The sequence below is a fragment of the Eumetopias jubatus genome, unplaced genomic scaffold (genome assembly GCF_037043125.1).
Source record: "Eumetopias jubatus isolate StellerSeaLion01/CBP00866 unplaced genomic scaffold, mEumJub1_p1.0 scaffold_1, whole genome shotgun sequence".
Classification (NCBI taxonomy): Eukaryota; Metazoa; Chordata; class Mammalia; order Carnivora; family Otariidae; genus Eumetopias; species Eumetopias jubatus.
The window spans coordinates 188,056,367-188,082,212 of NW_028274807.1; the positions used below are offsets into that span (position 1 = coordinate 188,056,367).

A 25,846-nucleotide genomic window follows, 5' to 3' on the forward strand; every position below is an offset into this window, starting at 1 on the left:
ATGGGCAGATGAGTGGGGAAGATCCATAAAGAAGGATTCAGGGCACATGAGTGGGAAATATTAGATAATCTTTCATTCCTCAGTGAAGTCATGGAAATGGTGAAAAGAGGCAGAATTAACTGCAGCATTTCTGGAAAACATTCCCCTGACACCCACAAAAGATATCACTTTCTTCGAGTCTTCATTTTGAGCAAGTGTTTTCACTGCACTGGACTTGAACAAGTGCAAACCAGGAAAGCCCCTCTGCTTTTTTATAGAGCAGAATTCAGTCCACCCGGGGCCCCACCCTCATGACTGACTTCCCAGTAGAACTAGTGGAAGGGGGTCCCATAGCAGCTGTACGAGGACACCGTACCAGGGGGATTCTCACAGGAGGGGGAGAAACAAAGACCTAGCATAGCCTAGGCAGGAGTTTTCAAGCTGAAATTCTCATGCTCTCATCTCTTTTCTGAGACATTTTGCAGCCTCACAGCATGCCTAGTGAAGTCCCGTAACTGCAGAACACTTCAGTGCCTGTTGCTGGGCCTGTAACTTCCCTTCCTTAGTGACACTTCTCCCACACACTTGGCCATCCCACGGCCAAAAGCACCCACTTATCATTTGCAGCCTCTGTTCTCGTCTCCTGCTGGTATTCCAGCGTTGGAGAACGCGAGCTGTGCTTAGAGGTGGCAGGAATATCTATCTCCGCACGTGGATTCTGAGCTCCTGCCCAAATTTCAGTGGGCCTTTGAAGACTTCCTGCAGCCCAGTTGTAGTAATTACACCAGAGTGGAGTGGAGGCGAGGGCAGAGGGTTGAGCTGGGGCAGCGGGCATTGTGGAAAGAGCCTGGAAATCAATGACGAGAGAGCCAGCTGTGAGTCCCGGGACCCTGGACAAAGGCAGAGAGATGGTGCCGACACCCTGGCAGGATTTCCTTAACTCTGCTCCCGTTTCTGATTCAATTCTTCAAGTATTACTGTGCACTTACCACGTCCCCACCTCAGCAGGGCTGCCAAGTATGAGCCATGTGCTGTGCCCCCCAGAAAGCTGACAAGTATCGACAAATATACCACCCTTTCCCCCCTCTTTCTCCCGCTGAGCGCCTCCTTTCCTGGGTGGGCTTGATTTCATGGTCCAAGCCAGACATTTTGGAAAACGTCTGCAGTGGCACGGAGCAGGCAGGAATATTTATTTCTCGTCTCCATCTGCATTGCTTCCTCTCTTGGAGAGGAGCTGGGGGGAGGAGGGAGGAGGAGATGTGGCTTCTTCGTGCCAGCCCGAGAGGCGTCCAGGCGCACCCCTCCTCTCCTCCCTCCCCAGCCTCAGCAGCAGGAGCAGCCTGGGATTTCTGGAGGCAGGCGCCTTTCGAACTTTGGAAAGATCAGCCCAGTTGGAAGTCGCGATTAGCAACTATCCGCCCATTTCCCCTGACTGCAAGATGTGCTTTTGTGTGGGTTGCCTGCTTGGAAGGGTCCTTGTCTGGTGGGGAGCCTCACACTGTTCTTTTAGGAGGCCAGGAAGGGGGACAAGCAGGTACCTAGGTCTCTCTCCGAACAAATTAAAATCCTTTCCTTGGTCCTATCCAGGTGTTAACAAATATGCTAGTTCTGGAATCCACTCATTCTTTCATTCACTCGTTCATTCATTCACCCAACATGTATTTACCAGGCACCTATGTGCCATGCATTGTGCTAGTTGCTGGGAACACAACAATGAGCAAGGAAGACATGTTCTCTGTTCTTTCAGAGCTTACAGTTAGGAAAAGAGACAATAAAAAAGGAAAGAAAATTAAAGGGGGGGGGTGTGCTATACAGGCCACAAACTGGAAAGAAAGGGAGAGAAAGAGAAAGGAGATGGGGGGTAGTGTTGCTTCAGCGAGGATGGTCACGGAAGGCCTCTGAGGAGGAGGGACATGGGCTGAAACTAAGCGGCGGGGGGGGGGGGTCAGCCATGGCTGGAAAAGAGGGGAGAATCTTCTAGACGGAACAGCAATTGCAATGACCAGGAGGCAGGAAAGTAGGAGGCATTTTGCAGGATAATTTGGAAGGAACATGGACAGGATTTAGAGACTGAGCACATGCTGGGGGTGGAGACTCGATTGAAGGGGGCACCGTGGAAGGCCCCTGCTCGGGGAGGTCTCGAAGAGCTCCTCTGCACCGAATGAGTCCTGACAGCCAGCAGTGTACAGCAGAAAGACAGCGGGGGTGGGGGGGGGTAGGGGAAGACCTGGGTTGGGGTCCCAGCCCTGCCCCTCACCTGGGAGCTCTGTGACCTGGAACACAGGACCACACTTGGCTTTTCATTCCCTTTGGCGTAATACGATGATGGTTTTATTAGATGAATTCAGAAGTCTAAAATAGTGACAGGAGCAACCGCTTCTGTTCTTTAAGCACTTGCTAAGTGCCTGGCACAGGGCTAAGTGCTTTAAATACATTTTTCTCCTTGCATCCTCTGAACACTGCCATTCCAGCAATGCTCTTGTGCAGAAGATCAGATTGAGGATCAGAGAGGTTAAGCCCTCCAGCTTGACCAGCGTACTTCTCTCTCCCATAAACTCTGGAGCCTCCAAGGAAGAGTGACGATGTTGAAGGGGCCCACACCCACTCCCCTGGCAGACAGAATGATTACCTCAAATCCTCTGAAGGCCCCTAGAATTCACTCAAGATTCCTCCATCAAGCCAGTCCATTTGAGATGGTCACGATGGAAATGGAAGCCACTCAGGACAGGCAGGATAAAGCCCCATTCAGAGCTGTCAGGGGGCTAAACCCCACCCTATGTCCAATTTCCTAGGTCTCAAATCACCCGCATTCACCCCCTTTCTTTCCATTTGCTAGCATTTTAATTGTTTTGCCACTTAGAAATGAAACAAAGTAGACATGCTTCTTCCTGCTAGAATCTAAGACCAGGGCTGGTGTTAAGTGCAGATCAACCAGCAGCATAGACTGCTTTTATGCAGAGCTCTTGTTGTCATGCCAAAGAACAAGACTGTCACTTTGGTCAAAAGCCAGAACTGGATCAAAGGAATTCACTTCTGTCCCCAGAACATTGTGGTCAGGAAGCAGTTCAAATTTTAGAGTGGGGTGAGTGTTCATAATTGTTTGTGTTATCTCTGGTGATGTCTCATTTTTGCTTTGGCTTCAGGGAATGCCCAGCATGGGAAAGATGGCTTTTTATAGTGTGGGCTGGTGATGGTGGAATAGGTGGAGAGGTCTTGCTCTACCCTCAGAGGGTAACATCAGCAGATTATCAGATGCTGAATACATGTGATTCAAGTCAGTTGGCTTCCTTCAGAGTGGAGGTGCCTGCCTTGGACAGAAGCACCCATCATGGTGGTAATAGCTGACCTTTCCTGAACATTTACTATGCGTCAGGCACTGTGTGCTAAGTGATTCACATGCGTTTCTTCATTGATCTTCCCAATCACCCTATGCAGTAGATACGATTATTATTCCCATTTTACAGATGAGAGAAGTTATTTGTACAATGTCATACAAGTACTAAGACTCCATCTTAGATTTATTCCTTTATTATCTCCAGAATGTTATTCTCCATAGAAGCAGAGAAACTCATAAATGAAGTCAATTAGCAACTCTTCCAGGAACTATCCACTTACTGATACCACTTCTAAGGGGAAGTCCTCTATTTTTTTCACATCTTACCGCAGTAACATTTTATAAGTAATTTACCCACCAACTGTTTTGCAATAAAACCAAAGGAATAGACATTCACAATCCCTCACTTCTTCTGTGCTTTCCACATAATCTTCAGTTTCATATTATGCCTTCATTGAACATGTTTGTTGAGTGTTTACTTGATGCTAGGCACTGGGGACATAGCAATGAGTAAGAGGGATCATGCTTCTTAGTATGTATTCTCATGAGGGAGATATATTCTCAACAAGTAGTTTACACATGTTGCAGTTTTTCCGAGAGAGGGAGAAGTAGCTGATGCAATGGGACAGTAGCCTGAAGGTCCCCAACCTCATCTGGGAGGCCATGAAGGAAATGACATGTGAGCTGAGATCTAGTGGATCTTGCAAAGAAGAGAAGAAAGAGTACAGGGTACAAAGACACAGAGGAGAAAGGGAAGGTCCAGGGCATTCTGGGAACTGGAAGTCCACTGTGACTCGGGGAGAGGCCAGACTAAAAGGAGGGAAAGGACAGGCATGGAGTGAAAGAACAGCTAGTCTGTTAAGGAGGGAACAGCCTGATAATGAAAGAACTTGCCCATGGTGATGGGCTCAAAGGGCTTACAAGGGACATTATCCAAAACTGATTCAGCTGGAGAAGCTAAGAGAGGTCACCGAGAGACTGGCTACTGTTATCAGAAGTGTGGGATTTGTAGTCTGATTTTGAAGCTTTGAGCCACCATTGGAAGGCAAGGCTTATTTTGTCTAATGTAGTTCGTTCACACTGACCAAAAAATAAAAACAAAATAAAACCACTGTGCTCTGAAATGTTCAAGAATTGTAAAGCACTGATCTGCCATGCCTTCGACCGACCTCTTTCATCAGCCCTTCCCCAATGGTTCAGAACTTGACATCCACTTTGGGGTTTTATGACAGATAATTTTATCACCTAGTAGGACATCATCCTCATTTCCAGTTCATGCCATGAAAACACAGTTGACAATTAACATACCTGCTGTCCAAAGCAGCCCTGCAGACGCTCTTCAGAAGAAAAAAAGAAGCATCCAGAGTTAACCCTTTCCCTTAATGTTCTTTAGTAAACAGACGAACATAAGACAGACACAGTATTTTCTCCAGACTGTGAGATGCTGAGCAGCTGGGTCCCAGAAATGTCAGCTATGAAAGAAATACCTGATGAATACAGATGAGGCTTCCAAAACGAAGTAATTGTTCTGAAATTAAAAGTTAGAAATGCTGCCCTGACCTCTGAACCACATGTAGTAGGAAGCTTATCGCCAGAAAGTTGGAGGGAGAGCTATGATTGTGAAGCCTGGACTGACAGAAATGTGGGCGAGTTAGTGAACATTTGTGAGCCTCAGTCTCTTCATCTGTTGAGTGGGGGTGCCGGTGCCTATTTCAGAGAGCTGACGAGACGATTACAACTACAGGGCACAGTGACCCGGCAGGACACCTGGCACTCTGTGGATGCCCAGTAAATAGCCCTTAGCCTTACCTTCAACTTCAACCTGTAAGAAGGTTTAAATGATCCTAGCACTTTTAACTATTCTCTTACCTGGTCGGTCTTTAGTATAGTAATCATTTCTCCTAAACAACCCAAATCACTGTTCATCACAGGATCAACCAAAACTCTCTACAGCTCCATTTCAGCACATCCTTGTACTCAAAATTCTGATTCATCAGAAATGTTTACAACTAAGTTTAATGTATTTTGGTATTTGGTGTTTTATTTTATTTTATTTTGTTTTATTTTATTTTATTTTATTCTTATTTCTTTTAAGTAGGATCCACACCCAGTGTGGAGCCCAACATGGGTCTTGAACTCACAACCCTGAGATCAAGACCCAAGCTGAGATCAAGAGTCAGACGCTTAACCAACTGAGCCACCCAGGTGCCCCTTTAGTGTTTTAATTCTTCCAAAATTTTTCATTCATACAGTTTCTAGAATACCTATTAACCAAAATATTCAGTTAATCAGAATTGAATAACCCATTCTCCATGTTTATTTTAGGTTGAGTCAGGTTTATTTCAACATACACCTAGGTTACTTGTTTGTCCGGTTCTGCCCCTTACTAGAGTATAGTCCTGGATGGGTTAATTAAGCTCTGAGCTTAGTTTACTGACCTATATAATGGGCCTAATAATAAGACCTCTATTACGTGATGTTGTTAGAATTATATGAGGAAATGTTATGTACCTGGAATGAGGTAAGCATTTGATACTTGCTATTGTTATTATTATGGTTCTTACTGTGGTTACATCACTGAGTCCTGAGTAGTAGGACCAATTACTTGATCTGTCACCATGTTTTCCATGACTGCTATATGTAAATTACTAGGCTAGGAGTTGTAAAAATAGAAAGACTTTTTTTTTTTTTTAAAAGATCTTAGCTCTTGTTGTCTGGAAGTTACTATCGAGAGTGCATACAACCGAAGGAACATTTGAGGTTTTCTGGTCCAGTGTTTCCAGTGATGCCCTGTGTCCGCTCAGTTCCTCCCTGTTGGTGAGCACCACTTCTCTACGTCTCTTCCGATCTCTGCATTTCATGACGTCCCCCTGGCAGCTCCAAATGGACTGTGGTCAGATTGCTCCACAGAACTGGCATGTGCTGCCAAACACGGTGGCTCCTCCCTCCCTCTTCTTCCTCTTCCTCCTCCTCCTTCCTTTCTACATATCCCTGAGTGTTTTCCAAGCACCGGAGATGCACCACATGGTACCTGAGATGATGTTAGATGCCACAGAAATGCTGCATTAAATAACACCAATTCCACTGTGAAAGAATGATCCCCTTTTAATTTCATTTTCATCTTTATATCAAGGGGAAAGTATCCAGTGAGTGCCTATGCGTCTCTCACACTTCTCTAAAATTTCAAATCTTCATGTGTAACAAAGAGAAAAAGAGAGAAAGAGGGAGCAGGTCTTGGGCTCAGCACCCTCTGTGGGCAACCGTGTCTACCTAGAATATAACGATGTTATTTTTATTTATGTTGTGTGTACTCTTACTTCCTTCTCCTCTTGATTGTATCTTGATATTGATTTTCCATTTATGGCAGTGGTATACATTTTCTGTCTATAATTAAGTATTTAAAAAGTGAGGCAATTTAAGGAAGAATATTAAGTATAGAAGTTAGTACAGACAGCACATGGGCCGTAGCCAAAGTCAGGAAGGTGGTGTTGAAGCCAGGAGTTTGGGAGGTTGTGATACCTTCTTCATGCCCCCATTTTGCAGTTGCATCAAGTGAGACCAGAGAAAGAAAATGACTTGAACATCTAGACATGTTAGACACAGAACTCAGACCTTGTCCCTCATCCATTGGTTTGTCGTCTCCACTCTTTACCTGAGATGAGGAAAAGAAGAGGAAAAAGAATTCTCCTTGTGCAGCCGACCTAGACTGACTCTGATGGACAAGTTATCACTGGCAGTGGTGATGCAAACAATCTGTGCCCTCAAGTTCAGGCTGAGGCAGCTGGGGGACAAGGGGAGGGCATCGGGCTGACAGGTGACCCCTTCATGCAGAAACGGGACTTTCAGTCATGACAGCACGGCCCTCCCTTGCATAGCACCAAGGCCGTACGAAAGCCAGAGGGACACGAGTAAGACACGGTGCTCGCCTTCTTCCAGCTTTCATTCTGTTGGGCATCTCAGCGTTGAGAGGTGTTCTGAGGGCAGAGCAAAACCCAAAAATGCCAGAAATGGGCAGAGGCCCCACTATGATGGAATAAAAATAAGCCTTTGACCTGCTTGGAGAACTTATAAAATTAAAGCTTTTCAGTTTGTACTTCCAAGTTTCTCCTCAAATGAGAGTATGCCATGTAAATAGACAAATGGGAAAGCAGTACAGCATCATGAAGAGGTCAAGCCCTGGAGTCCAGAACACCCATATTAACACCAGCTTTGTGTCCCTGAGGAAGCTGCATAGTGCTGCCGGCTATGTGTCTTTGAGGAAGTTGTTAAACCTCTCTGAGCTCAGTCTCCTCATCCATCCATGTTAATAATCCTCATGCCCTCCATTGTGAGGGTTAATTACTTGTAAAGTGCTTAGCCTTATGCCAGGCAAATAATAAGCATGCAACCATTGTTAAGTCATCATTAAAAGGGTGGGTTTGAAGGAGCCTTTGAGCCTTGCAGAAATCCTCGCTGGGAATGAAGGATCGGGACAGAAATGAGGGAAACTGGAAGGAAAAACGTGTCTACTTCAATCGGGCATCTGTTCGGAAGCCCCAGGGGGGAAGAGAGATGAGAACATACACTTCCTGGACCCAGTCTCGGAGCACAGTACCCTGAGCAACAGGAGATAGGAACAATTCTCGTTAATGAGCCTGCGGCTCCTAATCAGTGCATGGAACAGAATGCTTTTGCTGAATAGAGATCATTTCCCTGCCTCGTGCCCAGCTCCCCAGAAGAGCCAGCAGCTCTTTGTTTAATGAAAGGTAGGGACTTCGAGGAGTGTGGTGGGATGGGCTGCAGGAGGCATTATTACCCTCATTACTATGATAATAGTTTCATCACAATCAATATTTATGAACATGCACAGAAGCTGTGCAATCAACCAGCAGCCCTACAACTCGAGGTTTTCGTGTTCTTGCCTAAGGACACTCTCCAGGAAAGCCTGGGCTCTCTCCTGCCTTCCCCTAGACCCTCAGAAGCTCTACAGAGGTCCTCAGAGGTCATTTCAGAATATGCATGATGGTTACACAACAGTTATATATGAGATCTTATCTGTGGTAATAGGTGCATATCATCATAGGTATCTCCACAGTCATCATCTGGATTTGATCTTCAGACTTGGGGAAATTATCCTGTGAATAGGTAGGGCAGTGTAGGGGACAGTGTAATACAGCGGCGGATCCTTTGAAGTTAGACCCACTTAGGTTCAAATCCTAGCTCTGAGCTGTGTTCCCTGAGGAAACCGATTTAACCACTCCAAGCCACAGTTCCTTCAATTGTAAAATGAGAAGACAAGTTGTTAGAAGCATCAGATAAGATGGTGTCAGTTGGTCATTCAGTCATTGTAAATGTGCCCATAGTTTTGTGTATGACTACATATATCAGGTGTTTGGTATTTCTGTGTTGTCCATGAGAAAACTAAACAATGGTTTTTCCCAAACTCACAGAGCCAGGATTTGAGATGGCAGGAGAGTCCAGACTTGGACTCCAATATTCACATTCTATTATTTGAAAATTTTTCCAACACTGGTTCTATTTATAAGCAACTGAGGGAAACCTTATTTTTAAACATTTCAGTGTTTAAGTCTTTTCTTTCAAATGTGCACCAGATTTGGAAAACCAGTTGATCATTTTTCTGAGCCACGGCCACCTGGTGAGCCTCCCATAAAACATTTTTGGTGTCCCAGTTCCCACATCTGCAAAAACAGCATTTATACACTCCAGCCCTTTGAAAAAGGAAAGGCACGGAAGATGCCTTCATGACGTACGTCCTCTTTGTAGCATTTACGTGGTGCTTATGCGCACTTCATAACTGGCCAGAAACACCCTTGCTCTTCAGCCAGCAAAGAAGACGTTTCAGCCGCTGGGTGACAGAGCTGGGGAATCCATCGTGCTCTCTATGACTGCAGTAGTATATTTCAAGGGTTGTGTTTCTCTCTAGTCCTCCAGAAGTGTTGTAAGGGGCTTTCCCTGTAATTGTCACTTCGCCCCAAGCAGGAGCCACTGAGGTTTGCTCAACTGCTCACCCGCACACAGAGTCCCAGTACATCCACCCACTGGTACATTCTGTCTCCCCCAGGCAGTCAGTCCCTCAGTTGGCACTAACAATGTATTCATCTTCCCAAGATGCACTTAGAGCATCCAGATTATGGATGGGGGGGGAGGGGTTGCTAGGTTTTGCTTTTGCCTTTGTAGAGGACATATCTCAGAATCATGTCCCTGGTCAACCAAAAACCTTGAAGAAGTTACTCTGGAAGAGACACATTCCTCCTGCAAAATGCCCTTCTCCACTAAAATGTTGAAAATTCTACCACTCGTTTTGTTCTTTTTTCAATAGATTTTTAATGAAAGAAATATATAGAAGGTTAAAAATGAAATAGTACAGACACTTACAATAATAATTTTTTAAGAAACAACAGTTCTCTGTCTTGCCCCTTTCCACCCTTAATCCCTGACCCCAGAAGGGATCCCTGAAACAATTTTGTTTTTATCCTCATAGCCCCAAGTACTATTCTTACATTGCCATTTCTTGATTTATTGATCTTAGAGATTATTTGACTCCCTACTGTAATAGATGGAGCTTTAGCTTCTTATACTTCTCCCCCTCCCTCTTCCTGTTATGGTTGTGTCAATATTGTCATTCCTCTCTTGGCATCTTGATTACTTTAAATTATACCCATCCACCTTGAATTCTTGTTTCAGCCACATGATGAGGCTGGTGACACCAATGCCATTTTCATTCTCCTGCTTCCTCCTCCAACTGATCTCTTGTTCTAACATGGGAATTGGATGGCACATCTCTTCATTCTTAACATTTTAAAATGGAAGAACCTGTATTTATGAATGTCTCTTGAGTCTACCAGCACTGCCCAATAGAACTTTCTGCAGGGGGGGAAGTATTCTGTATCCAAACTGGTTGATACAGCAGCCACTGGCCACATGTGACCCCTTAGCACTTGAAATGTGGCTAGTTACAACTGAAAAGTTGAATTTTTAATTGTATTTTGTTTTCATTCATTTAAATGTAAATAGCCACATGGAGCTGTTGGATAATGCAGGGCCAGACCAAGCTTAATATACAAGTCTGATTACAGAGAACAACTTGATTTTTTCAGCAAAAATAGTGATAATAGCAGACAGATATTTCTTATTTCCCATGACCTGAGAACTGATCTGCCAACTCAGTTAATAACCCAACAACTCTATGAAGAGTAGTAGTATTCCCATTTGATAAATGAAGAATGTGAGGCATGGAAAAGTCAAGGAACTTGCCTAGTAAGTGGTAGAGCTAGAATGTGGCCCCGTGCGATCCAACTGCAAAGCCTGCGCTCTGAACCACCTCCCTATCCTGTCTCTGCTCCCCTTTGGAAGCTCTTACATCTTTTTTCAGGTTTTGCAATCTGCTGATCAATGATGTGGGTGCAGCTTCTCCCATGTTCCTGGCCTGAATGATGCTTATCATGGAGCTATATGCATTTAGATGTCAAGCCTGCCGATTCCATTTCTGCCACACCAAAAAAAAACAGAATGCAAACTGGAAGCTGAGGAAGGATGTGGGCAAATGTGGGGACTCAGGGAAAGTTCACAGAGGGGCTCGCTCCCCGGTCACAGGAAGGTTGTTCCTTTGGCCTGCTCATTCCAGCAAGAGCAGTATAGCAACTAGGAGGTACCGTGAAGGTTTGCCGACCTTTTTATTACGCCCCTTTGTACGTATTATCTTTGTGAATCCTCACCATAGCCCAAAGAGGTGCAGAGGAAGAGGGCTGCAACTAGAGGGTGCTGGGAATATTAAATTGGATGTTTCATGAACAACACAGAAAACAGTGCCTGGCACAGGGTAGATACTCAGCACATGCTGCCTATTGTAATCCTTTTATCTCTTTGCCAGGTCTACCCATGGGGCTATGCTATGCTGGCTGGTACCTGTGGGAAGGGTCTTTATTTATCTCAAATGCTTTTCCTTTTCCCTGTTACTATATTTTTCCTGGAGCCTCATGTCCAGAGCTCTTATGAGTACTAAAATATTAATAAGCCTCTTGTTTTAGTACTAAAGTATTTATAACTTTTTCAAGGTGTGGGAAGTGCTTCTATCCCACATTCTTCCTAGAGCTAACCTGCCTCGTACACCATCTGAGAGTCACAAACATTTTTTTTTCTTCTAATTCTGGAAGCAATCAGGAGAAAACACTCAGCCTGGCACCCTATTATAATTGATAAGGACCTGAGGCTAGACAGGTAGCTAAGATCCATCAACTAGCTAATGGGCAAATGAAGACTAGACATAATTTTGTGATTCTCTTGCCACCCCCACTCCGTGATCTCTCACTAATCATATTATAGCCCAGAGGTCAGAAAACTTCTGGAAAGGACAGAGAGTAAACACGTTTGACTTTACAGGCCACACAGTCTCTCAACCTCTGCCCTTTGTTGTAAATGAGTGGGTGTGGTTGTATTCCAATAAAACTTTATTTATGGACATTGAAATGTCAATTTCCCATAATTTTCACATGTCAGGAAATACTTATTCTTCTTCTGATTTTCTTTCAACCACTTAAAAATGTGCAAACCATTCTTAGCTCATGGGCCATACAAAAACAAACAACAGGCTAGATTTGGCCCACAGTCCACAGTCTGCCAAGCTCTGTCTAGTCTATAAGCTATGGAGAGGAACACACTTGGCAGAGTCAACTCCCAGCGCAGCACAAGTGAATTAAACACTAGTAATAATAATAACTAATCATTATTGAGCTCTTACTGTGTACCAGGCATTGTGCTGAGCACTTGACATATTAACGTGTTCAACCTCAGAAGAACCCCCTGAAGATGATAGTTGTTATCCTCATTTTGCAGATCAGGATCTAGAAGCTGTGGAAGGTTGAATAATTTTTCCCAAGGTCATTTAACTGATAAGTGATGGAGCATAATCAAACTAAGATCTCTATGACCCAAAGCTTCTACACCTTCCACAAAGTACGCTCTCCTTTTCCCAGATCCCAGGTGGTCAGTAGGTTAGAAGTGGTTTTAGAATGACACATCCTTTTCAAAACAACAACTTGGTGTAATGAAAGGACTCTGCGCTTTATAACCTGACTTGGGCTTGTACTCCAGTTGCACCAGTTACTGGTTGACCTCTTGAAAACCGCTTACCCTTGCTGAGCCTCAGCATCCTTCTATGAAGCAGGAATAGTGAAACGAGCCATCCCAGGCTCTACAGTGATGACTAATTAAGCTAATTATACATAAGTGCTCAATACATATGTGCTCAGTAAAGATCATTGAGGATCAGGTGAAAATCAATCAGGTCAGTCGTTATTGTTTTTATAGCCAGGAGACCCAGGAATACCCAAATCCTGTCCTTGACCATTAGGGACCACCCGACAGCATCCTCCAGGGAAATACAGGCAATGGATAAAGGTAGGGGAATATGAGGTAAAGGAACACCTTATTAAGTGTTGGTTGTCTACTGCTGCATAAAAACTATGGCAGAATTAGTGGCCTAAAAGAATCATTTTGTTTTGCTCACAATTTTGTGAGTCAGGAATCTGGGAAGAGCTCAGCGAGGAGATTCTTTGGTTCATGTGGCTCTGACTGGGGTCACTCTCTGGGCTGCATTCAGCAGGTGGCTGGGCTGGGCTGGGGCTGGGGCTGGATGGCTGATAATTTGATGTGTCTTCATGTGACTTCTTTCGACCTATATGGGCTCTCATCTGGCTGATCTTTTCCACGTGGCTTGGGCTTTCTTACAACATGGTAGTCTCATGGTACTCACCCATACACAGCCGCTGGCTTGCAAGAGCAGGGAAGCAGAAGCTGCCAGCCCTTCTCACGACTTGGCTGGAAACTGGCATGGCCTCATCTCCATCATGTTCTTTGGGTCAGAGCAGTCATAGGCCAGCCCAGACTCAAGTGGGATGGAGGAATAAACCCCACTTTTCAGTGAGGGAATGGCATGCCCATACAGGGAGCAAAATCATTGATGACAAGCTTCTTTGGGAACAGGCTCCCACATTGTGACTGGGGCTTTGGGTCCATATTCCAATGCGGAGCAACTCTACAGAGTCACTCTGGTCTCTAGGGATCTCTTTCTAAGAGGCAGACATAGAATAAAAAAGAGAGTCCAGGCTCAAAGCCAGCAAAAGAGAGAAGACAGCCGGGCCTCTTACTGCAAGGTAGGTCACACACTGTAACCTGAAGCACTTCAGTGTGCAGATACATAGCTAGCCAAGAAGTAGCCCGGATGGTGCCCTGGAACCTGACCAGTCCAATCAGCCCCTTTGTAGGTGGCAGGAAAAGAGAATGTAAAATTAATAGCCAACGTTTATTGAACACATACTATGTGCTAGGCCCTGTGCAAAGGTTTTTTACGTACATTAACTTGTTTAATCTTTAGCATGCACTAAAGGAATCAATAGAAATCAACTGCTTAGAATAGTGCCCTGCATATGTTAAACACTTTTAAAAACTGTCTTTTTTTAATTAATTAATGATTCATACAACCACCCTGTGAGGAGTTATTGTTGTCACTATCTATTTTCAAATAGGGAAGCTAATGTTTAGAGAAGTTAATTCCCTGGCCCCTGATGCCAGCCTCAGTGTCGGACTCGTCCCCCTGCCCCCCCCTCCCCTTACCCCTGCACTATACTGCCCGCATGGCATGGGAACGAGAGACCCTTTCAGCCGTTCCCACAGAAGCAACAAATACCAGTTCCCTTTGCCCACACTTTTTTCAGTATCCCTTTAAGACTGTTGTAACTTAAAAACGAACTGCAAGAAAACACTAGAAACCTCTACCCTGGGTACTAAGAGTATACCCAGAAGTTCATTCATTCAGCAAATTTGTACTGAACCCCTACTCTATTATCAGGCAGTGCAGGCACTGAGGAGAGAGAGAGAAGTTCTTACTTTTCATAGACACGAGGGTAGTGATAGATGATAAAATTCAACATGAGAGATGATTATTTTTTAAAGATTCATTTATGTGAGCAATTGGGGGGGAAGGACAGAGGGAGAAGGAGAGAATCTCAAGCAAACTCCCCACTGAGCATGGAGCCCCTATGGGGCTCATCCCACGACCCACCACATCATGACGTGCACCAAAACCAAGAGTCCAACCCTCAACCGACTGAGCCACCTAGGCACCCCTAGAGATGATTATTTTATGCAAGGTGCTGAACTGCCTCACCTTGCAAAAAAATAGTAGTAATCCAGATCTCTGGGATTGCCTGGGTTCGAGAAATGGAGAAGGCACAAAATAGCAAAATGATCCTTGCAACAGAAATCTCAAAAGCCAAATGTCGAAGTAAATGTTGCTAGCCCCTTGAGGCAGTGGTGTGGCTGGCAGTTTCTAGGCAAGGGCAGAGAAGTCAGCTCCACGCTCTTGTGAAGTCAAACAAGCCAGGGTGGCGTCAGCTTGTGCAGAGAATAAATCGCTTCCTTGGTTGGTGTTTTCTTAAGCGACCGTGGGGAGAAAGGCGAGCTCAGGCAGTCAGTAATGCAGTGGTATCTGTTCAGACTTCTTTTTTCTTCCATCTTTGAGTCTTACCCATCAGATTTCTGTTTGCAAAAAGGGCCTAATCCACTTTTTTTTTTGTCTGTGCATTGATTTAATAGTATCAAACCCTGAGGTCCTCGTGGTCTGCACCTGGGTTGCTTTTTCCCCTAATGAAGCAAGAGAAGTGGTTTAAGCCCCCACCGTGCTCCCTATCAAAGCTACACAATGATTAACTCAGGTCCCCTTATTAGGACCAGGCAGAAGAAAATCCCTTAGTCATCAGCATTGTGAAAATCCCGGGATGGTGAGTGTTCAATGAAAAGATTACCTTGGGCACCTGAAAAATAATGGAAGAGCTCAATAGAGAAACCATTAAGCCTGTCCACACACACTAAGTCAGGTGGAGGGTCGAGGTAATTAGCTGGGACATTCAGGCCAGAGAAACTGTTTTGGACCTTCTGCCCTGAGTCAGTGCAGACAATTATTCAAATCCCTCCTACATTTTTCCCTGAGAAGCCATTTGCAGACAATTATTCAAATCCCTCCTATGTTTTTCCCGGAGAAGCCATTTTAGGTTGTGTCTACACACACGTGCGCATGCAAAACAAGAGTTAAATAAGACTGGTCAATAAAAGTGGTTTATATTTGTTTGTTTTTAACTGAATAATAGGCAGCTTAGGAGATGGGAGGTCCAAAGCTTTAACTTCTTAGCTGCAGAGCTTTAAGCCAAGTCTCTTCATCTCTTTTAACCTCAGTTTCTTCAACTATAAAATGGAATAATTAATAGGTTGTTATGAGGATTAAATATAACAAATGCAGTATTCCTGACTCATTGCCTGGCAAGACATAAGCACTCAGAAATGTTACTTAGAGTTACTAGTTGTCGGAAGGACATGAGTCATTCTGTGTTTGGAGAGATTGTGCACTTAGACATCATCTAAGAAAGGGATCAGGAATCATGGAGCAAATGCCTTCATCTACAGCCCCTGATGTGGTGCCTTGTACATAATAAATGTTCTTTGCTTCAGGCATGTGAGAACATGAACAAGTTGTTCACTGACAGTTTGTCTCCCACCCATCATCCTTGGTCTCCCTCAGGTTCTCCTACCTTGTGTGTCCTCTTCTGACCTCCTTTCCCAGAACTGGGAAAGTCTGGGAGGTAGGGGGCAAGGGGGCGGGTGCCCATGGGTACTGCTACAGAAAGTGTATTCTTGTCCCATCAGTGGGATGGTCAGAATGCAAGGATTTCAGGAAATGACATGTGGCTGAAGTCACAGTTCTTGCCTTTCCCTTAGGACAGTTGAGTGCCGACTTAGAATATGTGCCAGACCAGGTATCTGACCAGGTATCTGGGGCAAACCCCTTCCCCTCCCCCTTATCTCCTGCGCCCCAGAGCACATGGCTTGGTCCCAGAGAGCAGGAGGTACATGTGATTGGATATAACTGAGCACCCTGGCCTGGGGAACTGCCCTATTACTCATGCCTAAACTCAGGCATCCTGAATTAAGCAACACATCTTTGCCGTTTGCCTCAAGATTTTGAGGGTGAGTCTCTAGTATACAAGATGTTCAGTGAATTGGCAAAAAGCGTACCAGACTGAGAACCAGCTCAGATACCTGCTGATAACCTGGGGAGATTCCAGCATCCTTTTTATGGCAAGAAACTGCCCATGGGCTAGAGGTAAGGAGTGAAACTGTCACCACCATTACCAGGACAAGGAGTATGCACTTCATCTACACCAATAAGCCAGTATTTCTAGTAACCATGAAGAAAAGTTACCTTAAGTAGCTTTTACGCTGTGCCAGCACTGTTTTACACACTTAGATGGATTATCTCATTCAATCCCTGCAGGATCCCTTTGAGTGATATTATGATCATCCCATTTACAGAGAAGGCTCAGAGAGGTTCAGTAACTTGCTTGAAGTCACCAAGCTAGACAATGGCAAAGCCAGACTCCTAACCCCACCAATCCTCAGCTCATCTTCTTAGCTACTTCACTAGGAAGATTTCTTTTAAAGTTAAAAAAGAAAAGAAAATAGCACACACATACACACGCACACACTTTTGAGAACCACTGATGGGAAAACATATATAATGACAAAATCCTATAATATAGGTAGTACCTTTAAAGAAATGTGTGTTTTATTCATTAAAATAACATCTATATACAATGGAAAAGCATCTTGCGTAGACCATAAGGCCTGTTATTTGATCTAGAGACAGTGTCTGGTGTGCACTTGAATTTTTCTGACCCTTGGCAATAATTCTGAAGCCCTCATGGGTTGGGAGGATCTGGTCCTTCCTCTCAGAATATAGCTGGCAAAAACATACCCTATGGACACTGAAAATAAATGTGAAGTTTAAAGGCAGCACTATTGATGGTAGGCAGGAATGGGTTCAGGAACCAGAGTTCTGATGCTGGCTTTACCAGTTTATTCACTCTGCTGTATCTCAATGTCTACTATAAAAAGAGAGAACTGATGGAAGCTTCTTGCCTCTTAAGGAGACTAGAGTCAGAAGAGGAAGCAGCCTTGGAGGTAACCTGCCACACAGGGAAGGGAAGGCTCACATCCAGAGCAGCCCACATAGCTCCTGCTTGAGCTCCTCAACCATCAGAGATGCCCAGTGCCTGGATGGACTGAGAGAGCTGTTTAAACCGTCTCCTGGGGCCCTTCATTCTACTCATCCATTCTGATTCCATGCTCTAGAGCCACCATGAAAAAGTTCAGTCTTTCCACATGGAAGCTGCTTAATTAATGCCACACAAGCCCTTCCTTTTCTTGGCAAGATATCTCTGCTTTCGCTTTCTTTATAAAAAGACGCTCCTGTACCCTCATCGTCAACCTCCTTCTTAAAGTGCAGTGGCCAGAACCAAAAGGGACACACCGCATTTTTCTAAGTAATCATAGGACCACAATTTACTCTGAGCTATTTTTTCCTGTTACTGTGGGATAGGAGGAAGATCAATAAGTCAGTATAAGTCAGCAGTTACCCGGGGAGAAACCGAAGGCTGTTGCATGTAGTCGAATGTATGGTTTTCATTCATGGCATAGGGCTTGCCTGATCTTCCCAAACTGCCTTGAAAGGAATAGAACTTGACTGGTGTCATTCTCTGAATTGAAACTGCATGTTAGTGGTAAATGGAGAGTAGGCGTGTTTAAAGGCTGATCATTTCAGCTGTAGCAAAACTCTTACCAACTGCCAAGCACCGACTCCACAGAGCAAAGGAGGCAGTTTCTAGTTGAGAAGAATTATTTTGTCAGCACCTGCCCCGACGACTGATGCTTGAATTCCTCCTGTACATTTCTACCATGGGGGAGCAGGGTCAGGAGTTCCAAAGGAAAAATTGGAGCTCAGGAGACCACATCTGAGTCCTGCCTTCTCTGCCTTCTGGCCTAGATCATGAGCAAATGCATTCTTAAATTCTGTGGGCTTTAGTGTTCTCAGTTGTAAATAGATATGCTTCATAGCCCCCGTTTTTCAGGGTGGCTTAAAGAAGAAACCGTACACGAATGTGCTTTGCAAAGCAAAAAACATCATATAAATGTTAGATATTATTGTGAGGGAGACTTGAAAGAAAGGAAAGCCACCTTCTCACCCGAACTGAATTCTGCATCTGGAATGGACAGGAAAGATTTGGTGTTGGGGATCATTTAGTAGAAATGTTAGTTGTGCGAAATCTGGAAAGCTTTCCTGATATCCCTTTAATGGCCCAAAGTGGGCCTTCTCCTTTCACCCACCAGCCTTTGCAAGAGGTCAGCTTTCAGAATGTTGGCTTTCACGCTGACTCACACAATGGCTTCTCAATCTGGCCATTCCCCTGCTTATTCCTCAACCAACCTGAAGCCATCACTGGTCACTTGCCTTCTCTACTTCCTTCCTTCTGCCCATTTTTCCTGAGTGCCCTTTCTAAGCCAGGTACCAAGTGAGTCACTGGGGAGACAGCTGTGAGCAAGACATGACATTCTGTGGGAGATGGACATTGTACAAAATTACTGAATTACACTTGCAATCATTGCTGCAAAGAAAAAGTGTAGGGGTCTAAGAGAATCTATAACAGGAGAATCTAGGAATTATCTTGGGTGCTGGTGATGATTCCGGATGTTTGGTTGCATTGCCCTCTTGATAATTAACTATTTGATGTGTGTGGTCAGCCTTTTAAAGTTTATGAAGCACTTTCTCATATGCTTTTATCACTAGGTCAGGCTCTCAGCCCTGCAAAGTACATAGAATTACACCCCATTCTAGAAACCAAGGCTGTGGAACTTGATGTGATTATCTCAGGGTCAACTAGTTCTGCTACTTATAGAATTTTGGACTCTTAATCCTGGGCTCTTGCCCCCGCCTCCATTGGTTCACTGGCTTCTTTCCCTTGGGAGTTGGTATTGTGAAAAGTAGCTTTGAAAAAAGAGCAATAAGGGGAAATGCTCCACTGGATACTTTCCTGGGAGACATGTAGGTAGAAGCTATGATTCCTGATATCAGACTCAGCCAAATGGCAAGAAGCAGCCTAACTGTGATGTGAAGGATGTCCTAACTGTTTGATGTGCTTCACAGTCTTTGTGGTTTCCAATAAGACTAAAAACCCTCTCTGACCCCAAATGTAGCCCGTTGATCTCACCTGTGCCTGAAGGAACATGACCTGAGTCCAAATGAAACACACACAATATCAAACATACTCCCATAGGTTTTATTCCTCAAAGTCAGCTGTGCATTGACTTCTGAGACTCAAGAGAGATGAAGTAGCTTGCCCAAGGTCACACAGCCTGTAAGTCATAGAGCTTGGATTTGAACCCAGATGTGACTCCAAATTCCATGCTCTCAAACACTATACCACACTCTCTCTCCAAAACCTGAAAATAAATTTCGTAACCACTTCCTGCACTTTCCAGCTGGGGTTTTTAGTATTTAAAACCAGGAGACAGGCACTTGGGTGGCTCAGTCAGTTAAGCATCTGACTTCCACTCAGGTCATTGTTTCGGGGTCCTGGAATCGAGCCCCACATTGGGCTTCCTGCTCAGTGGGGAGTCTGCTTCTCCCTCTGCCCTCCCCCTGCTCATGTGTTCGTGCTCGCTCTCTCTCAAATAAATAAATAAAATCTTTTTAAAAAGCAAACCAGAAGACACAACAGCAGCCTTGGGATGGGCTTTAAAAGGCTCTGGTACCCTCTCAGCCCACCCACAGATACCTATCCCCCTCTGGGTTAAGGATGCCCACCCACCACATCCCCTCCTCTTGCAGACACTTTACTGAAACTCAAGGATTCCATTAGGACAAACATGCGGCCAAATGACAAAAAGTCCCCAGGTACAAGAAGTCATAGCAGCCTTAGGTGCCTTTCTAGACTAGCAAGCCCTCACTAATCAATTTTAGTTTAGCTAGAGTCACTTTTCTCCTTTTTAAAGGGACAGAGAAAATACAAAACTCCCACACCAGCCACAGGATCCCAATCAGTAAATATTTGCTTACTTTCTTTTCTTTTCTTTCTCCTTTTCTTTTGTTTTCTTTCTCCCTCTCTCTTTCCCTCTCTCTCTTTCCCTCCCTCCCTCCCTCCCTTCCTTCCTTCCCTTTGTCCCTCTCCCTCTTTTCTCTCTTTCTCTCCAAAGCAGTGCTATGGCAGGGGGAAGAAAATAGCCATCACATTTCATTCTTTAGTACCTTTCTGTGTTTCCTGGTCAGCTCCGGGTACCAGCGTATTGTGTTAACTGATGATGACACACAGCACGGAGCTGTGGACAATGAAACATAAACACCAGCCTCACTTCTGCCCTCTTCTTTCCTCCTTAGGTGAAGGCAGCTTCCAAATATGTGGATGTACCTGTGAGTATTTGAAAATTGTTTTTGTGGGGGTTTTTTGCTTTCATGAGAAATTTAATGGTGCTGTTTTCATTAGCTGCTGCTAAATTGCATATTCCTGACTTGAATCGTCAGAAAGAGAGAAACCAAGAATATTTCATGGTAAAACTTTTTTCAGATGCGGAGAGGGTATGGTTGCTTTCATCAAGAAGAGAGGTCCTATTTGAGGGTAAACCCGGTGGCCTTTCATTTCATTTTCCTTGGTTTTTCTGGTACAGTTAATTTCTGTTATCATCCTGCCCACCTCCCCTCTGTGTGCACACCTTGGGAGTAGCCGGGAGCTAGAAATTTGCACAAGGGTGCCAGTATTTTTTTTTAAACAAATAAATTCTGAATTTGTTCATTTTGGGGTCAATTCTGCAATTGTTTTAGGGAAACCTTGCAAAACTGCTTATAATTAGTACAGACCTCATTAATGAAGAGAGCTCTCAAAGTTCACAGATAAAGCACTTGTGGTTGCCCAAAATTTACATTTAAATTGAGGTTAAGTACTACACATGAATACTGGAGTGTGGGATTACCTGTGATAAGTCAGGATACATTTATAGACAGACTTTGCCCTGCCTATTAGCAAAATAAAATTGGAGAGATTTAAATATATTCCAATGAAGGGGAAAAGAAAATGATTCTGTTTCTCCATTTCTAACAAAAGAGGTGTGAGTCTATTATAAAATATTAAATTTAGAGAGCTTATCTCAACAGCCACCAAGGGTCTTGAACTGAACGTTTCTCATTCTGAACGTGGTTAAGTACCCTCCTTGTTCAAATACTTATTTGTTAAAATTTGTTTTTTTCTAAAAGGATTTATATTAACATTTAAATTCATTTCCCCAGGAAGCTAAGTGTGTAATGGTTTATTGGCTTATTTCTCAAAGGATGGCAAAATGGAAAATTGGAGTGAACTTAGCATTAGCATATATTTTGTTTGTTTAATGAAAGAATGTACAATCAATAATTATGCTCTGAATTTATATAATACTTCTCATCAAGGGACCTCTGACTCCTTTACCTAGATAGTCTTTATAATGGAGAAGAGAAAAAGCTCTCACATAACTGCAGCAAGGAGAGGCGTTAAGTAGTTTATTTTCTCAAGCCCCAAAGTATAAACTTTCAGTTCACAGGGAGCAAACTACTCAAATTCTCTGGGCCTGTTTCTCCATCCTTGAAATAGAGGTAATAATACCCAAGCCACAGGTCTGTTGTGCAGATTAAATGGCACACATACATGGGACTGTCAGCACCATACCTGGCCCTCACTAAACATTTCAGCACCAGAGGGCCCGAGGGCAGGGGGAAGGGGGTGCCCACACTACATTGCACGGTGGGGGGGGGGGCACGGGCGGAGTAGGGAGGGAGGATGAATTTGCTGACGGTAGCCCTGACCCGCGCTGGTCTCCAGCAGTAATAGAAATTGAAATCCTGGTCTCCCAACCCAAAGATCTGGTGGCTGAGGTTGTTTTCTATAGGCCTGCAGGTGGAGAGGAGATCTCACCAATGAGATTTGAACAGGTGCCCAGTAAGCAAGACCCAAATACCAGGAGAAACTTGATCCGGCAATCGTTACTATCAACTGACATTACTGGGGAGGGTCAATTATTTGGGGGAAGTAAAAAAAAGTCAAAGAGCAGCAATTTCACGTGGCTCGACCTCATTCCTACAAACCAGTTTTAGATTTATTGTAAAGATAAGAAAAAAAATGGACTCTACATCTATAGGAAAGGGAACAAAAACGCATTAGCAGAGTTTTCACCCTCTAGGGAGACAGAAGAAAATGATGTGGCATGTTCCAATATGTGGTACATTTACCACTGTTGATATATAATAATCATAATTGCAGTTGTAAACCAAATCCCAAAAAGCATTCACTGCGTGCTAGACGCTGTTCTAAGCATGTTACATTTAATCTCTACAACAGCCTCACTTTAAAGATGAGGAAACAGAGGCACAGCGTTGTTAACTTGCTCAGGGTCCCACGGTCGGTAAGTGGTAGAGCTGAGAGTGAAACCAGTCCCCTTAAGCACGATGCCATCTGCAAGATGATTTTAGTGCATAGACAAACCTCTTTCTTAGGATAATTGAGTAATTATCTAATGAGTATTAGAAAAAATGTGGTTAGCACATCAAACCCATGATTTCACCAATTATTATGCCTAAGGGCAAAGGTAAACTTTAAAATTAACACATTTTTATACCAAATAATATTATAGTGAGAATATTGTGTTTTAGTAAATAAACAATTTTATAGAAAAATAATAGTATGTAATACACATATGTACTACATATTGTTTACATATGGTAAATAATAGTAATCATTTATTTCTCAAAACAACCGTAGTGAGGGAGCAGAGAGTACCAGCTTCACAGGTGAGGAAATTGAGACACAGGAAGGTGAATAGCATGCCCAAGGTCACCTGACTAGTAAGTCAGAGAGTGAGGATTTAAGTGCCAGCAGTTTGGCCATGGGAAACCTGCTAGCACTACCTTCCAAGAGTCACTGTGTGCTCTTTCCAACTCTACCTTCAGTCAGGGCACGTTGGTAGCGCGAACTCCACCATGGAGGGAATATTTACACCCTGGAAATCGGCAGGTACTACTCACCAAGGTTTGTTGTTTTGTTCTGTTTTGTTGTTTCTGTTTTCTGTTTTGAAGAGCCAACGTCCCAGCACACCAGCCACTCTCACCTCTTAAATCAGTGGTCCTCACACCAGAATGAGCAGCGTTAATATTTGTTTTTTGATTCGTTTTTGTTTTTGTCTTTTTTAAATAGAGATTTTCAGCCCCTTGCGTCCAGAGATTCTGCTTCAGTAGTTCTGGAGGGGAGCTTGGAAATCCCTTTCTAAAGAGCTGATCTATAGCGCAAGTTTGGGAACCAGGGAACTAATTCAGTGAGTCTGGACCTTGGCTACATCTTGGAAACACCTGGGGAGCTTTGACAAGTATTAGTGCCAGGTTGCCTGCCAAATTAAAACAATCTCTGCAGTGTGGGGTCTCGGAGTTAGTATTGTTTAATGCTCCCCAGGTCCTTCTCATTTGCAGCCAGGTTTAACAACCATGGATAAAATCCTCTCCTGAGTTGTTTCTGGCTCTGAAGTCTATAAGTTCATCTGTGTTGCCCTGTGAGGTTTTTGGCACATGTCTTATTGGTTTAGTTCCTTGTAGGGACTAGTTGTTAGTTACATTAGAGATTTGTCTCTTAATTATCCACACTACTGGAAAGAAGTGCTGTTACCATTCATTCAAAACACTGCATAATCCCCAAAGCCTATCTCTTTGTCTTAGAGGTAGTATTTGACCCTTTGGTACACATAGCAGATTTGCATTTCTAATTAAGGCTTGCTTAGGTGACTGAAAATGTAAATTTGTTTTCAAGCTCGGAAGTACCTGGTAGGGCCAAGCTAGGATTAAAATGTCCTATTTGTCCTAAGCCACAGAGTGGCTTCTTCACAAATGATATCTGCCACACGTGGCTGGAGTTAACTATAGAGAGCCTTCTTTCTTTGTGTTGTATGTTTGCTAAAATCCACATCCTATCCCATCAGCCTGTGGAAGCCACATTTAAAATAAACAGTGTGAGGTACTAAACATCGCCACCCAAAGTTTTTTCTCCACTGTGTTCAGAGAGCAATATGGTATAAAGCCTAATGATGTATCTAATAACATCAGCTGTTTAGCCGAGAATATTTTCCATCTATAACTGCACGTTAGCTTGTTTGGCTGGGAACAGGCTGTATTTTCACCATTTTGTTTGGAAGTCTACCTGGACTTCATTACACATCCTTCTCTGCCTTCGTAAATACAGAACCGACTGTACTTGAACCTTTCCTCAGTGACAGAAGATCACCACGGTGACTCTGTCTTTCCCCAATGGCCACCTAGTGACCCACTACCCACAAAGGAATTGGGGCAGCTTGCCTCTGCCCTCAAGAGTCCCGGATCCCCATGGTTGGGGAGTCTATGGGGCTGGTGCTGCCATTTGCTCGGGGCAGCAGGAAAAGTGATAGCGCTCTGTTATCAACACACCTGTTTCAAACAGTTACCCTCTTCCCCCTTCCTGGTCCACCAAAATAGGGGAAGCAAACTTGTTAGATTTGGATGTAAAGCTGGTGAGAAAGAAAGAAGATTGTGAGAGGAGGCCTAGGGACTTTATTACGAGAAAACCACATACATTGGCATCCAGAGACTTCATCATCTTTATTTTGATGTTGGTTTCTCTGAAGCCCCTTTGTTCTTCTTGGTTCCAAAGTAGATTCCAAAGGTAGGTAAGGCTATGAAGTGATATAATATTGTGGGGCTGGGTGGGGAGGGGAATCACAGTGGCTCATGTTTGTATAGCAATTTATAGCTTTTAAGGCATTTTGACATACGTTATCTTAACTGATCATAACAACCCCTGAAGGTAAGTAGGAGAACCATTATTCATCCCATTTTACACATGGTGTAACTAGAACCCGGGAGAAATTTAAATGATTTTTGCAAGTTCCAATTGGTGGGGGAATCTAATAAAAATCCACGTAGTGGGACCAAAGAGCTTACAAAAAAGAGGTGGGAAATGGGCTTATTCATTCATGGGTTTGTGCATTCAGCGCATATCTACTGAGCACCTACTATGTGCCAGGCATCATTCTGTGTGCTAAGGATACACTAGAAAATAGATCAAGTGGAGCCCTTATATTTGTGGAGTCATGTTCTAATGAGAGAAGACAGACAAATAAGCAAATATATAGTACAGTGTCAGATATTCGTACACATGATGAAGGAAAATAAAACAGTCAAATGGTAGCGAACCAAGAAATATTTAACTACGTAGGTGAGATGAACCACACTGACTTTTTAAAATCAGTTTTTAAAACTTAAATGCCCCTTTGACGACAGTAAATTTTGCGGGAAGAGAAGGAGTGGTGAATGTAACCATTATTGTAGGTTACTAACGTTACAGGTTACTGATAGGTCTGCTGAATTGAGCTTTGAATCTTAGCTCTAAGATGGCTGCATGTGTCCAGGAAAAGGCCCTAAGTGCCTCAAGAATCACCAGGGAAGAAATGGAAACAGTACTAATAAGTTTCTCAAGTCCGCCCAGGTAGGGGTCCCCATCCCTGCTGAGAATGCCCTTTGATGTGCGGCTGCCAAGGGAGAAGAGGCGTGGGGGGGCCAGTTTAGAACTGATATCCATCACTTACATCTCATTGGAGAACCTCTGTTGTTTC

General features: G+C 43.8%; 1 protein-coding gene across 15 annotated transcripts in view; it reads left to right on the top strand.

Annotated features, from left to right (window-relative positions):
- CADPS (calcium dependent secretion activator) overlaps positions 1-25,846 on the top strand; it is a 470,398-nt gene that overhangs the window by 405,654 nt on the left and 38,898 nt on the right. For all 15 annotated transcript variants that reach the window (XM_088021921.1, XM_088021929.1, XM_088021901.1 and 12 more), the window contains one exon: positions 20,574-20,606. In XM_088021921.1, the coding sequence (XP_087878047.1) occupies positions 20,574-20,606 (33 nt within the window). The remainder of the gene's footprint in view (positions 1-20,573; positions 20,607-25,846) is intronic.